Genomic DNA, 13,638 nt, shown 5'->3' with positions numbered 1-13,638 from the left:
TTAATACTTTCTTACAGAGAAGAAGAAGTTGGATGGGATACCGAGATTAAGGATGATGTGATTGAAGAATGTAATAAACATGGAGGAGTTATTCATATTTATGTTGACAAAAATTCAGCTCAGGTATTTTCATCTTTTTTATAAATGATGTTAGGTTATTCATCTCTACCTTAATCTTCACACATACGTGGTGCATGTTATTATGGTCAGTCTTCCATTATAGTTTTTTTTTGTGTGTGCCTGAAAGCTTTAATATAGTGGCTAAATAAACCCTCCAAAATAAAAGAAAATCAGTAACAATTTGATCAGGGTATGAGAGTATTTCTAGTAATGCTCAAAGCTTGCCATGAAATCTTGGCATCTTGATTCATTCTTAGGCTGCATACAAATCATAAAGATAAAACGGCAAATTTGGGAGTAGAAGTCATTTTTAAATAAAATTCTACATATACCTATTAGTCAGTGGAACAACTATGATAACCATTTTGTAGTTATAGAGCGCTAAGTTTCTACAGGCAACTTGAATAAACATAACCTGGGTCCATTTTGCATACAGCAACATCTTTACCTTTTTTTCATTTTTTCTGTAGGGCAATGTGTATGTGAAGTGCCCATCAATTGCTGCAGCTATTGCTGCTGTCAATGCATTGCATGGCAGGTGGTTTGCTGGTGAGTTTGAATTTATTTTTTTGACTGATTGTTATTAAGGCTCTAAAATGAAGATGTTAAACCCAACATGTCTGTTTCTTTTAATAGGTAAAATGATAACAGCAGCATATGTACCTCTTCCAACTTACCACAACCTGTTTCCTGATTCTATGACAGCAACACAACTACTGGTTCCAAGTAGACGATGAAGGAAGATACAGTCCCTTATGTATATAGCTTTTTTCTTTCTTGAGAATTCATCTTGAGTTATCTTTTATTTAGATAAAAATAAAGAGGCAAGGATCTACTGTCATTTGTATACAATTTCCTGTTACCTTGAAAAAATAAAAATGTTAACAGGAATGCAGTGTGCTCATTCTCCCTAAATAGTAAATCCCACTGTATACAAAACTGTTCTCTTGTTCTGCCTTTTAAAATGTTCATGTAGAAAATTAATGAACTATAGGAATAGCTCTAGGAGAACAAATGTGCTTTCTGTAAAAAGGCAGACCAGGGATGTAATGTTTTTAATGTTTCAGAAGCCTAACTTTTTACACAGCGGTTACATTTCACATTTCACTAATGTTGATATTTGGCTGATGGTTGAGCAGGTTTCTGAAATACACATTTAGTGTATGGAAATACAAGACAGCTAAAGAGCTGTTTGGTTAGCATCTCATCTTGCATTCTGATCAATTGGCAAGAAAGGGAGATTTCAAAATTATAATATTTCTTGATGGTATCTTTTCAATTAATGTATCTGTAAAAGTTTCTTTGTAAATACTATGTGTTCTGGTGTGTCTTAAAATTCCAAACAAAATGATCCCTGCATTTCCTGAAGATGTTTAAACCTGAGAGTCTGGTAGGCAAAGCAGTCTGAAAGAAATAGGAAATGCAGAAATAGGTTTTGTCTGGTTGCATATAATCTTTGCTCTTTTTAAGCTCTGTGAGCTCTGAAATATATTTTTGGGTTACTTCAGTGTGTTTGACAAGACAGCTTGATATTTCTATCAAACAAATGACTTTCATATTGCAACAATCTTTGTAAGAACCACTCAAATAAAAGTCTCTTAAAAAGGCCACAGGAGATCTTCATTTTTCAAATGTTTTAAAGTTACAGAAATTTGAGAATAGAATTAGCTTCTTTTAGTCTTAATTCAGTACTTGCCTCTTGGGGGGAAAATGTGCCTTGTCTGTGGAAACTTGCCCTCACATTGCCCCCCATGAATTCCTTTATTCCATTATAGTCTAGTCCTGTGTATTTTAGAAGAATGTATCAAAACTGAGGGGTTTACCAAAAAGAAAAGCAAACAGCCTGGCCTTAAAACCTGGGCATTCTTGGTCTCCTGCATTGTCTGGGCATATTTGTGAAGAAATTTTCACCATTTACAATACTTAACAAAATGGCTTAACTTCAAACTGGTTTCCCAAATTGATTTATATATTAATATATTAAATAAGGTGCATATATTACTGTATTAAGGGGTTTTGAGCTTTCATACTAGTTGGGAAGCAAGCTGTCACCATTTATACTCAATTCTCTTCAACTGTTTCTATCTTGGTAAATCTTTTGAGTAGGAAATGCTGCTCCTAACTTACCTTCAAATACTGAGTTCCTTACCTCATTTGTTCAGCTTTTTTTTTTGTTAGCATAGAAGCACAAGTTTTACAGGCTTATTCAGAATTTCATATCAGTCGTTTTGTTTGACATTTATCCCATTAATTGTTCCAGTGATTTAATTTGTATGGAAACTCCCAGGGTTCAATTTCTTTTTCTTTTTGAGATGGAGTCTTGCTCTTTGGCCCAGGCTGGAGTGCAGTGATGTGATCTTGGCTCCATCTCCCAGGTTCAAGCAATTCTCCCACCTCAGTCTCCTGAGTAGCTGGGACAGGTGCACACCACTGTGCCCAGCTAATTTTTGTATTTTTAGCAGAGACGGTGTTAGCCCAGCTAGTCTCACACTGACCTCAAGTGATCCATCCGCCTTGGCCTCCCAAAGTGCTGGGATTAACAGGCATGAGCCACTGAGCCCAGCCTCATTGAAAATTTGCTTTTCAATACCAGACTGCAGAGTTCTTTGGGGCAGAGACATTCTGTCAGTGTGCTCTTTTTCCAGAGTATCTCCTGTTATCAGTTTTTCCCCTTGACCAAGTCTTCCTAACAAATTTGTTGCATCATTGCTTTCTAGGGAACTGGACCAGCAAACATGGCCTTTAGTGGTTAATCTCATCTGTGCCAAAATCTAGTCGCTACCACAGAATGAAATTTGGTGTGTAAATAACGTTCAGAGGAAATGTGGTTGGAGTGTAGTAACTTGAATAGTGTCGTGTATGGAAAACAGCTCGTTCTGAGTGAAACTGTGTCCAATCAGTTCCTGAGTCAGCATCCCACTGGTTCGAAAATCTGTAACTGATCTGATAATGTCCTTAATTTCCTCCTGCCTGTCAGTGTTCCCAAGTGTTCATCTAGTTTTCTTTTATCTTTATAATGACTACCATCTTTGAAAGTTCTGTTTAAGAAATGCTTAATGGGCAATGCAGGTTAATAACTCCAGGGTCTGCGTGGCCTAGGCAGGTGAGATGGACAACTGCCTCATTACAGAAGCTTTTTATCATCAAACTAGTAAGTTTTGTGGAGGGCAAGCTATATAGATTGTTGATGACTGGTTAGAAAATCAGATGGAATTTAGCCAGTTGAGAAGCTACAGAAGTGGTTGCTGTTTCTATTTTTTTCACAGTGGATAAACTGTTTTGCTTTTTCTGATAAAGCCACTAGGTATATCTAAACAACAACCTTGGGCTGGACGTGGTGCCTTATGCCTGTAAATCCGAACACTGGGAGGCAGAGGCGGGTGGATCATGAGGTCAAGAGTTCGAGACCAGCCTGGCCAACAGTGAAACCCCGTCTCTACTAAGAATACAAAGTTTTTTGTTTTGAGACATTCTCGCTCTGTTGCCCAGGCTGGAGTGCAGTGGCTCGATCTCAGCTCACTGCAACCTCCACCTCCTGGGTTCAAGCGATTCTCTTGCCTCAGCCTCCCAAAGTGCTGGGATTACAGGCATGAGCCACCACGCCTAGCCTAAGAATACAAAATTTAGCTAGGCATGGTGGCGCGTGCCTGTTTTCACAGCTACTCGGGAGGCTGAGGCAGGAGAATCGCTTGAACACAGGAGGCAGAAGTTGCGGTAAGCCGAGATCGTGCCACCACACTCCAGCCTTGGCAACCAAGCAACCAACCAACCTCAGGATGAACACTGCTTTGGAAATAATGCAATGTGTGACCTTGAGGAAATTTTGGCTTGTAAATCTATTTTTTGATGTAGTTTTTCTCCTTTAAAATGGTGACCGTAGTAACAAGTACAGAGTTGTACTGAGTAATTAGTTGAATAGTATCTATGGAAAGTACTAGACACTCCCAAGTTTTCCAATTTTGGATTAAGAGAGGCAGGCCTTGTGAAAGAGATACTAACCCTAGTCATTACATTAGTCCATCTCTTTAGTGCAGAAGATCCTTGGCAAAGCTGGATAATAAGCTGAGAGAAGAATATTCCTTTAAGAGAGGGACAGTGACTACTCAAAGACTTCCTTTTATTAGTACATGGGCTGGGATTGATGGGAAGGGATAGATGTAGTGGGCAACCATGGTTAGCATCGGATGCCCATCCCAATGGCCATGAATGTGCCAAAGGTGCCGCCACTCTGCATCATGGTTTTCCCAATGCCGCCCATCAGCTCTCGACCCCGCATTCCGATCCTGAGGAGGAAACCAAGATGGAGCTATTTGGTAACAAAAATATCAGAAAGAGTATTAACTGCTCCTTTCCAATTTTTTGGTAACACTAGTCTAGCAACCCCTACATCTCATTTTCCACTTACTGGATATTGTATCTTACTACCTGGGGTGGGTAGTGAGAAGGAAAAAGATCCATCTGGGTCTCCAGGGTATTTTTCTGGTGGATGTCCTATTAACTGCCTTCAGTTTGTGGGAGGCAGCAGATGCAGTGTAAAATACATAGAGAAACCAGCTTTTTGGACTGGTGTTGCCTGCAGTTTAAGACCCAATAAAGACATCTGTCTTTTAGTTTCTTGGTGTTAATGATTTTGGAGTAAGGTTGGGGTTCAAGAGTCAGCTCTACAATTTACACAGTGTCAAGTGTAAAATGGGCAACTCTATTTACAGGATTTTGAAAACTACAGTATTTAGCACAGTGCTTAACATAGAGTAAGTGCTCTGTAAATGGTAATTTACAATCTAGAGATAAGGCAATAACAGCCTCTAAATGTGAAAATGATCTTTAGAGTGTAAAGTTTAACTGCTTTATCTCTATCCTGTATCCAGAATAGTAAAACCGCTGAACGAGTTTCTTTCCTTATGCGCAATTGGAAATAAAAATAAAAGCAACAGTAGTAACTAGTTACTGAGCACTTAATATGTGCCAGATGCTGTGCAAAGTGTGCTGATCGAATTTTTACAACTCTATAAGTTAGATGCTACTGTCTTCATTCTACACTTCAGGAAACCCGGTCTCCAACTTGCCTAAAGTCACCGAACCAGTAAGAAAAGGGCCAGAAAGCATTTTAACTCTAAAGCTCAAATTCTTAAGCACTGACGCTTCCAACCTGACCCTTCAGATTGAAGGTGATTTGGAATGAGTCTGGCTGGCGAGGGGACAGAGAGAGAAGTCGAAAGAAGGAGGCTGTGTTCAGGCTCCAGGCCGAATGGGGTAGGGCCGGAAGGTCTGGTTGCCCTGCCCAGAGATCACCGCCCGCGCCCCTCACCTGAGACAGGAAAAGGTGCCGAAGAGCGCCCCGGCCGCCATGCCCACGGCGCAACCCATCACGAAGCCCATCTTGACGCGGTCGAAGCAGCTTGGCTGGGACTGTCCGTAGGGACCCACGGCCACCGGCATCTGCGGGAGATAGGAAAGTGTGGGCCCAGGCGCTGGCCGAAGAGTCGGGCGGGGACGGAAGCGGCAGGCTGGGAAGTGGGCCCAAGGGCTCAGGGGAAGTAAGGGAAGGAAAATCAGTGGATAGCCCGACTCCACCACCCTCTTCGCGTTCCGGCCCCGCGTCGCCCGGCACCTACCTCACCTCGCTCGCGGCCTCGGTCGCTCAGCTCTACGTCTCTCACGGAAAACGACGGGGAGGGCGCTCGCGGCCCGAAGAATCGCTTCCGGAGCGCCGGGCAGCACTTCCGGGAGCCTGGGGCCCAGGACTGCAGCGGCTTCGGAAGGTGGGCTCTGCCAGCGGGACCATGCTGCTCCGAGCCGCTTGGAGGCGGGCGGCAGTGGCGGTGACAGCGGCTCCAGGGCCGAAGCCCGCGGCGCCCACTCGGGGGCTGCGCCTGCGCGGTACGCTCGGGTCCCGCTGTCCGGGAGGCGCGGACCTGTCCCCTCCGCGCGGCGACGCAACGGAATATTCCGGAGCCTTCCTGTCCACCCTGCTGCCCAGACCCTCTGATCCTTTCTCTCAAATGACACATCCCTCAAACTTTCTTAGGCGGGTCCCGGAACGGTTGACCCCGGCGCACCACCCCTCGCACCCTGCGCCACAGGCCCCCAGAGCCGTGGAGGCGCGTCCTTCAGACCGCTCCTGGCCAAGTTACAGATGCCGCTCAGGGCTCCCGTGCAAACCGTTACCTTTGGTCAGAAGGGACTGCACCTACTGTGGCTCCACGTTCCTTCTAAACGTCTTTGCCCTTTAGAGCCTTCCTTCCTACGATACCATTTGAATATCAACTCAACACCCTCTGCAGGAACCCTCTCTCCCTCTCCCTTACCTCCTTTTACAGCGTGTCAGGTATCTGGTGTTGTTTTCTTTCCATTGAGATTCGACCCCAGCATCCCTTACACTTATCTCACTTCCAGCCAGATTTTTCCTTCTGCCCTTTGGATGCCATGCGTTCATAGTTGCCTTCGGTCTTACTTGGCCACTCCGTTCCATTTTTTATCAGTTGGAGACCATGCTCCTCAGTCTGCTGTTCCCGCAGATACAGCCGCTGCCCCGGAGGCGGGGCCAGTGCTGCGACCTCTCTATATGGATGTGCAAGCTACAACTCCTCTGGTAAGGATGGAGCTTTTCCCACGGCTGCTTATAGGAAGTAAATGATGGGCGTGATCACGCAAAGAAATGGCTGAATCCCTGGAGAAGTGAGAGCCATGAAGGTGTGCTGGAAAAAGCACCGAGCGAGGAGTCGGGAGGCTTAAATTCGAGGCCACTGGCAGTGGCTTTACTACTCACCAGCAATTGACCTTGGTCAAATCACTTCAGCGCAGGCTCTATAGTAGTAGTTAAAAGCATGGGCTCTGGAATGAGCAGAACGGCCACTTAGTAACTGTGTGAACTTCGACAAGTATTAAACGGGTTAAAAGTCTAATGCAAGTTTTCACCAATGTGTGACCAGGGGTGTTTGCCTAGGCCCTGTCCTGTTCCAGCCTCTTATAGATCACATTGCCTGGCAGGAATGGAAACACCAGCAGAAACAGATGTCGGAACAAGGCAGTGTTTGTAGACTACCTGTGGGGAGGCAGAACAATCCGAGTTGGGATGGGTTGTGAGTGGGAGTGTATTAGGTTGATATTTGGTGGGTAGTTTTGTGGGAACAAAAGAATGTTTGAGGCCGCCTCTAGGCAGTGCCTGAAGGGTTGAGAGTGTCTTAAGGCAGGGTGGCCAGGTCTGAGGGGTGGAGTGGGACCTGAATTGACGATGGGCTCAAGGAAATGATCTGTTCTGTTGTGCTCAGGACCCCCGGGTGCTTGATGCCATGCTCCCTTACCTAATCAACTACTATGGGAACCCACACTCCCGGACACATGCTTATGGCTGGGAGAGTGAGGCAGCCATGGAACGTGCTCGCCAGGTTAGTACACAGGAGTCTAGGAGGTTCTAAGGTCAAAGAGGGGCAGTGGCCTGTGGGAGGCATTTCTTTCTTGGTAGGTGTGCATGGAGGTAGAAATGGTTTTGGATTCTTTCTGGAAGAGATTCAAAGAGCAGCCTTGGAGTTTGACTGCAGGCATTTGATTAGTTCCCATATTTCCTGGCTAAATGACTTGGGCAAGTTATCTAATTTCTCTGAGCCTTATTTTCCGCATTTAAAACGGAGATTGTGGTAGTTTCTACTCTGTAGGGTTACTGTGTGGATTAAATAAGACAATGCTGATAAAGTGTTTATTATCACAACACCTGTAAGTAAGAAGTACTATAAATAGTAAGAGCTCAATAGTTCTTTTTTTTTTTTTTTTTTTTTATGAGATGGAGTCTTCACATTTGTTGCCCAGACTGGAGTGCAGTGGCGCACGATCTTGGCTCACTGCAACCTCTGCCTCCTGGGTTCAAGTGATTCTGCTGCATCAGCCTCCCAAGTAATTGGGATTACAGGCACACGCCACCACGCCTAGCTAATATTTTTGTATTTTGATTTATTTATTTATTTACTATTATTTGAGACAGAGTTTTGCTCTTGTTACCCAGGCTGCAGTGCAGTGGTATGATCTCGGCTCACTGCAACCTCTGCCTCCCGGGTTCAAGCAGTTCTCCTACCTCAGCCTCCCAAGTAGCTGGGATTACAGGCATGCGCCACCACACCCGGGTAATTTTGTATTTTTAGTAGAGACAGGGTTTCTCCATGTTGGTCAGGCTGGTCTTGAACTCCCGACCTCGGTGATCCACCTGCCTCAGCCTCCCAAAGTGCTAGGATTACAGGCTTGAGCCACCATGCCCGGGCTAATATTTTTGTATTCTTAGTAGAAATGGAGTTTCACCATGTTGGCCAGGTTGGTCTCAAACTCCTGACCTCAGGTGATCTTTCCACCTCGGCCTCCCAAAGTGCTGGGGTTACAGGAGTGACCCACCACGCCTGGCCAATAGTTCATTAAAAAAAAAAAGTTATTATTTTGCACTGGGCTGGAAAAGAGCCTGGGATCTGGGATATAACTAGAATCTGATTCTTGTAGGTGCAGAGCTTCATCCAGGGCAATTTGGTGGAATGCAGTGGAGCTCTTCTTGCTCCAGGGCTGTCCCACCTGTGTCTGCAGCTCTATTTCTGCCTGGGAAACTGATGTTATATATCTCTGTTTCTTGGCTTGCAGCAAGTAGCATCTCTGATTGGAGCTGATCCTCGTGAGATCATTTTTACTAGTGGTGCTACTGAATCCAACAACATAGCAATTAAGGTAAGAGAAGAGAACCAGAGGGTGTATGTGGGCTTTCCTGACCTAGGAGATAGTGTCCCTCCATCATTTGGACTCGTATGTGTATTTCACAGCCACCCATCCTCACACTATTGTGAAGAGAAGGCTTGCAGTCTTTCTGATTTGTTGCTTCCTTTAACCCTTTGCAGTCTACTCTTTCTTAAGTCTTTGCTGCTGTTGGTCTGAGTTGAGTGAGGTAGTTGGATAGCAAAGGAGGTGGCCCTCAGGCCATTAACCACTTGTTTTTTTTGTCTGGCAGTTACTTCAGAGAGTGGATAATGGTGATTGAACCTTTTCTCCATTCTTTTTTTTTTTTTTTTTTTTTTTTTTTGATACAGAGTCTGACTCTGTCGCTAGGCTGGAGTGCAGTGGTGCAATCTCGGCTCACTGCAAACTCCACCTCCCAGGTTCAAGTGATTCTCCTGCCTCAGCCTCCAGAGTAGCTGGGAGTACAGGTGCCCACCACCATGCTCAACTAATTTTTGTATTTTTAGTAGAGATAGGGTTTCACCATATTGGCCAGGATGATCTCAATCTCTTGACCTCATGATCCTCCCATCTCGGCCTCCCAAAGTGCTGGGATTACAGGTGTGAGCCACCGCACCCGGCCTTTCTCCATTCTTTCATCTAGTAACAACAAGTTATATATGTGATTTCAGGGCTGCCCTCCTCTCAGCCTTCCTTTTTCTTTCTGATCAGATTTATTTGCAACAAGTTCCTCCTGTTTCTTTAGATATCTCCATTTTGAAGTACTTGTCTTTGTGGTGCCCTCTGCAGGCATTCACATGGTCACCCATTCTGGGATCAGTCATTTTGTCCTGGGTACATAAAAGATCTTTGGTGCTAATGCAAGGAAAAGGTACTTTTAGTAGTCACGTTGGTGTTTCATAGAACATAATCACATTTCACTGGGCCTGGTTGCCAGGATTACGTGAGTAAATGCCAAGGCTCTGAGAAATTGTGGTTTGCTGTAGTTTGAACTCTGGCTCCACTTGCTCTCATCTTTGTCTTTGAACTGTGCTGCCAGTGTTGGTTTCTTTGACCTTGGCCTGAATGTAGGAGGCCTAGGACGGGCTTCAGGGTCATCAGCACTCTGCCTAATCATGTTAGCAGGAAGGCATCCTTCCTTGGAACTGCAGAGACCAGAGAGTTGGGGTGAAGTTTCCTCCAAAGGTGGAGATGGTTTCTGAAATGGAGAGCATTTTCAAAACTTTGAAAATATTTTCTTTGGAAGTCTCCACAGATTCCAAACCAACAAGTCAAGGATTGCTAAGAGTACCTGTGATGATGTTTCTTTTAATCTCCATGATTGATAGAGTAAAATAATCTATAAGTTGTTAAAGAAATCTACATCATGGGTAACTGAGATAAAATAAGGTGGGTGGGTGGTGAAATGTCATTTAAATGAAATTTTTATAAACAACTGTAACATTTTGAACTATCATCACCATCCCACAACCATTTTTTCTTTTTAGACGGAGTCTCGCTCTGTCATCCAGGCTGGAGTGCAGTGGCGCGATCTTGGCTCACTGCAAGCTCCACCTCCTGGGTTCACGCCATTCTCCTGCCTCAGCCTCCTGAGTAGCTGGGACTACAGGCGCCCTCCACCACACCCGGCTAATTTTTTGTATTTTTAGTAGAGACAGGGTTTCACCGTGTTAGCCAGAATGGTCTCGATCTCCTGACCTCGTGATCCGCCCGCCTCGGCCTCCCAAAGTGCCCCACAACCATTTTTACTTACTGATGTAAATACCTTTTAGGATAAAATAGAGTATAAATCAATTATAAATGTTTCTCATTTATGTTCTTTGTCCTCATGAACAGACCATTTTTACATAGTTATAATTTTGGCCTATATGGTTTAATATTCTGCTTTTCTTTTATTTATGTATTTATTTTTTATAAGATAGGGTCTCAGCCGGGCCCAGTGGCTTACACCTGTAATCCCAGCACTTTGGGAGACTGAGACCGGCCGATCAACTGAGGTCAGGAGTTCGAGACCAGCCTGACCGACATGGTAAAACCCCACCTCTACTAAAAATGCAAAAACTAGCTGGGCGTGGTGGCACACCCCTGAAGTCCTAGCTACTTGGAAGGCTGAGGCAGGAGAATCACTTGAACCCAGGAGGCAGAGGTTGCAGTTGCAGTGGGCCGAGATCGCGCCATTGCACTGTAGCCTGGGCAACAAGGGCGAAACTCTGTCTCAAAAAAAAAAAAAAAAAAAACATGGTCTCACTCTGTCACCTAGGCTGGGGTGCAGTTGCACAATCACAGCTCACTGGAGCCTTGAACTCCTGGACTCAAGCGATCCTCTCATCTTAGCCTCCCAAGTAGCTAGGCTTACAGGCGTGTACTAGCACACCTGGCTAATTTTGTTATTTTAATAATTATTATTTTTTTTTGAGATGGAGTCTGGCTCTGTCACCCAGGCTGGAGTGCAGTGGCGCGATCTCAGCTCACTGCAAGCTCCGCCTCCTGGGTTCACGCCATTCTCCTGCCTCAGCCTCCTGAGTAGCTGGGACTACAGGCTCCCACCACCAGGCCTGGCTAATTTTTCTATTTTTAGTAGAGATGGGGTTTCACCATGTTAGCCAGGATGGTCTCGATCTCCTGACCTTGTGATCTACCCGCCTTGGCCAACCAAAGTGCTGGTTTTACAGGTGTGAACCACTGCGCCCGGCCTGTTATTTTAATTTTTGTAGAGATGAGGCTCTCATTATGTTGCCCAGGCTGGTCTTGAACTCCTGGGCTCATGTGATCCTCCTGCCTTTGCCTCCCAAAGTTCTGGGATTACTGGCTTGAGCCACTGCACCTGGCTTTTTATTCTGCTGTTAAAGGTAATAGTCTTTTATAAGCTCTGGGGAGAGATGCACATTTTCTTTCAAGTTTTTAATTTTTGAAAAATAATTCTGTCACATATGGTGTGTTTTTTTAAAACCAATGGAAAGATTTTAAATGAAGTGTAGGCCGGGTGCAGTAATCTTAGCACACTGGGAGGCCGAGGCAGGCAGGTTGTCTGAGCTCAGGAGTTTGAGACCACCCTGGGCAACATGGTGAAACACCATCTCTACTAAAAAATACAAAAAATTAGCTGGGTGTGGTGGCCGTAGTCCCAGCTACTCGGGAGGCTGAGACAAGAGAATTGCTTGAACTCAGGTGGCAGAGGTTGCAGTGGGCCGAGACCACACCACTGCATTCCAGCCTGGGTGACAGAATGAGACCGTCTCAAAAAATAAATAAACAAAAATAAAATGAAGTGTAAATCTTCCTCTCCTTCCCCAAGGACCCCAGTCCCTGATCCTGTTCTGCAAAGTTGATACTGTTAATTCTTTTTTTTTTTTTTTTTTCAAGGGGGAGTCTTGCTGTGTCACCCAGGCTGGAGTGCAGTGCCGTAATCTTGGCTTACTACAACTTCTGCCTCCAGGGTTCAAGCGATTCTCCTGCCTCATCTTCCCGAGTAGCTGGGATTACAGGAGCCTGCTACCACGCCCAGCTAATTTTTATATTTTTAGTAGAGACGGGGTTTCGCCATGTTGACTAGGCTGGTCTCAAACTTCTGACCTCAGGTGATCCACCTGCCTCAGTCTCCCAAAGTGCTGGGATTACAGGTGTGAACCACTGCTCCTGGCCCATTTTTTTTTTTTTTTCTTTTTTCTGTTTTTTGAGACAGAGTCTTGATCTCACCCAGGCTGGAGTGCAGTAGCCAGATCTCAGCTCACTGCAGCCTTGACTTCCTTGGCTCAGGTGATCCTCCTGAGTAGCTGGGACTACAGATGTGTACCACCACGCCAGGCTAATTTTTTTTTTTTTTTTTTTTAGTATAGATGATGTTGCCCAGGCTGGTCTTGAGCTCCTGAGCTCAAGCAATCCTCTTGCCTTAGCCTCCCAAAGTGGTGGGATTATAGGCATTAGCCACCACCACATCCAGCCCCTTTTTTTCTTTTTTCTTTTTTTTTAAATTAATTAATTAATTTATTTATTTGAGATGGAGTCTCACCCTGTCACCCAGGCTAGAGTGTAGGGGCATGATCTCTGCTCACTGCAACCTCTGCCTCCCAGGTTCAAGTGATTCTCCTGCCTCATCCTCCTGAGTAGCCGGGATTACAGGTGCGTGCCACCACACCTCGCTAATCTTTGTATTTTTATTTATTTATTTATTTATTTATATTTTGAGACAGAGTTTTGCTCTTGTTGCCCAGGCTGAAGTGCAGTGGCGTGACCTCGGCTCACTGCAGCCTCCGACTCCTGGGTTCAAGCTATTCTCCTGCCTCAGCCTCCAGAGTATCTGGGATTACAGGCATGTACTACCATGCCTGGCTAATTTTTGTATTTTTTTTAGTAGAGACGGAGTTTCTCCATGTTGGTCAGGCTGGTCTTGAACTCCTGACCTTAGGTGATCCTCCCTTCTCGGCCTCCCAAAATGTTGGAATTACAGGTGTGAGCCACCGTGCCTGGCCATTTTTGTATTTTTAGTAGAGACGGGGTTCCACCATGTTCGTCAGGCTGGTCTCAAACTCCTGACCTCGTGATCCACCTGCCTGAGCCTCCCAAAGTGGTGGGATTACAGGCATGAGCCACCGCGCCTGGCGTTCTTTTTTTTTTTTTTGAGATGCAGTCTCGCCCTGTTGCCCAGGCTGGAGTGCAACAGCACTCTTGGCTCACTGCAACCTCTGCCTCCTGATTTCAAGTGATTCCCCTCCCTCAGCCTCCTGAGTAGTTGGGATTACAGGTGTGTGCCACCGGGCCTGGCTTATTTTTTTATTTTTAGTAGAGATGGGGTTTCCCCATATTGGCCAGGCT

The 13,638-nt window shown here is 45.2% G+C and overlaps 3 protein-coding genes across 13 annotated transcripts in view; 2 read left to right on the top strand and 1 right to left on the bottom strand.

The window, feature by feature from the left end:
* Positions 1-1,728, top strand: part of RBM39 (RNA binding motif protein 39) — a 39,187-nt gene extending 37,459 nt beyond the window's left edge. For all 10 annotated transcript variants that reach the window (XM_054467727.2, XM_054467730.2, XM_054467729.2 and 7 more), the window contains 3 exons: positions 18-123; positions 591-669; positions 757-1,728. In XM_054467727.2, the coding sequence (XP_054323702.1) occupies positions 18-123; positions 591-669; positions 757-857 (286 nt within the window). In that variant the 3' untranslated portion in view covers positions 858-1,728. The remainder of the gene's footprint in view (positions 1-17; positions 124-590; positions 670-756) is intronic.
* A 2,492-nt stretch (positions 1,729-4,220) lies between these two features.
* ROMO1 (reactive oxygen species modulator 1) lies at positions 4,221-5,849 on the bottom strand. The gene is made up of 3 exons (XM_054467671.1): positions 5,741-5,849; positions 5,429-5,559; positions 4,221-4,403 (listed from the first exon to the last, which is right to left on the bottom strand). The coding sequence occupies exons 2-3, from the start codon at positions 5,557-5,559 to the stop codon at positions 4,295-4,297; spliced, it is 240 nt and encodes a 79-aa protein (XP_054323646.1). The 5' UTR covers positions 5,741-5,849; the 3' UTR covers positions 4,221-4,294.
* NFS1 (NFS1 cysteine desulfurase) overlaps positions 5,825-13,638 on the top strand; it is a 30,922-nt gene continuing 23,108 nt past the window's right edge. The window contains exons 1-4 of one of the 2 annotated variants that reach the window (XM_054467669.2): positions 5,825-5,882; positions 6,603-6,712; positions 7,392-7,508; positions 8,737-8,820. In XM_054467669.2, coding sequence (XP_054323644.1) covers positions 6,686-6,712; positions 7,392-7,508; positions 8,737-8,820 — 228 coding nt within the window. In that variant the 5' untranslated portion in view covers positions 5,825-5,882; positions 6,603-6,685. Of the gene's footprint in view, positions 6,001-6,602; positions 6,713-7,391; positions 7,509-8,736; positions 8,821-13,638 lie in introns of both variants that reach the window. The other variant, XM_054467670.2, reaches the window with a different exon arrangement.

This window comes from Pongo pygmaeus, chromosome 21, assembly GCF_028885625.2.
Source record: "Pongo pygmaeus isolate AG05252 chromosome 21, NHGRI_mPonPyg2-v2.0_pri, whole genome shotgun sequence".
NCBI lineage: Eukaryota > Metazoa > Chordata > Mammalia > Primates > Hominidae > Pongo > Pongo pygmaeus.
The sequence above is the reverse complement of the archived record's forward strand: the minus strand, read 5'-3'. Positions and strand labels throughout refer to the sequence as shown.

What these genes read in the sequence shown, in the direction of transcription:
- ROMO1 (XM_054467671.1), bottom strand. Translation starts at nt 5,559, where the DNA reads ATGCCGGTGGCCGTGGGTCCCTACGGACAGTCCCAGCCAAGCTGCTTC. An exon ending in GGCACCTTTTCCTGTCTCAG is followed by an intron (nt 4,404 to 5,428) that starts GTGAGGGGCGCG and finishes TTTCCTCCTCAG; the next exon opens with GATCGGAATGCGGGGTCGAG.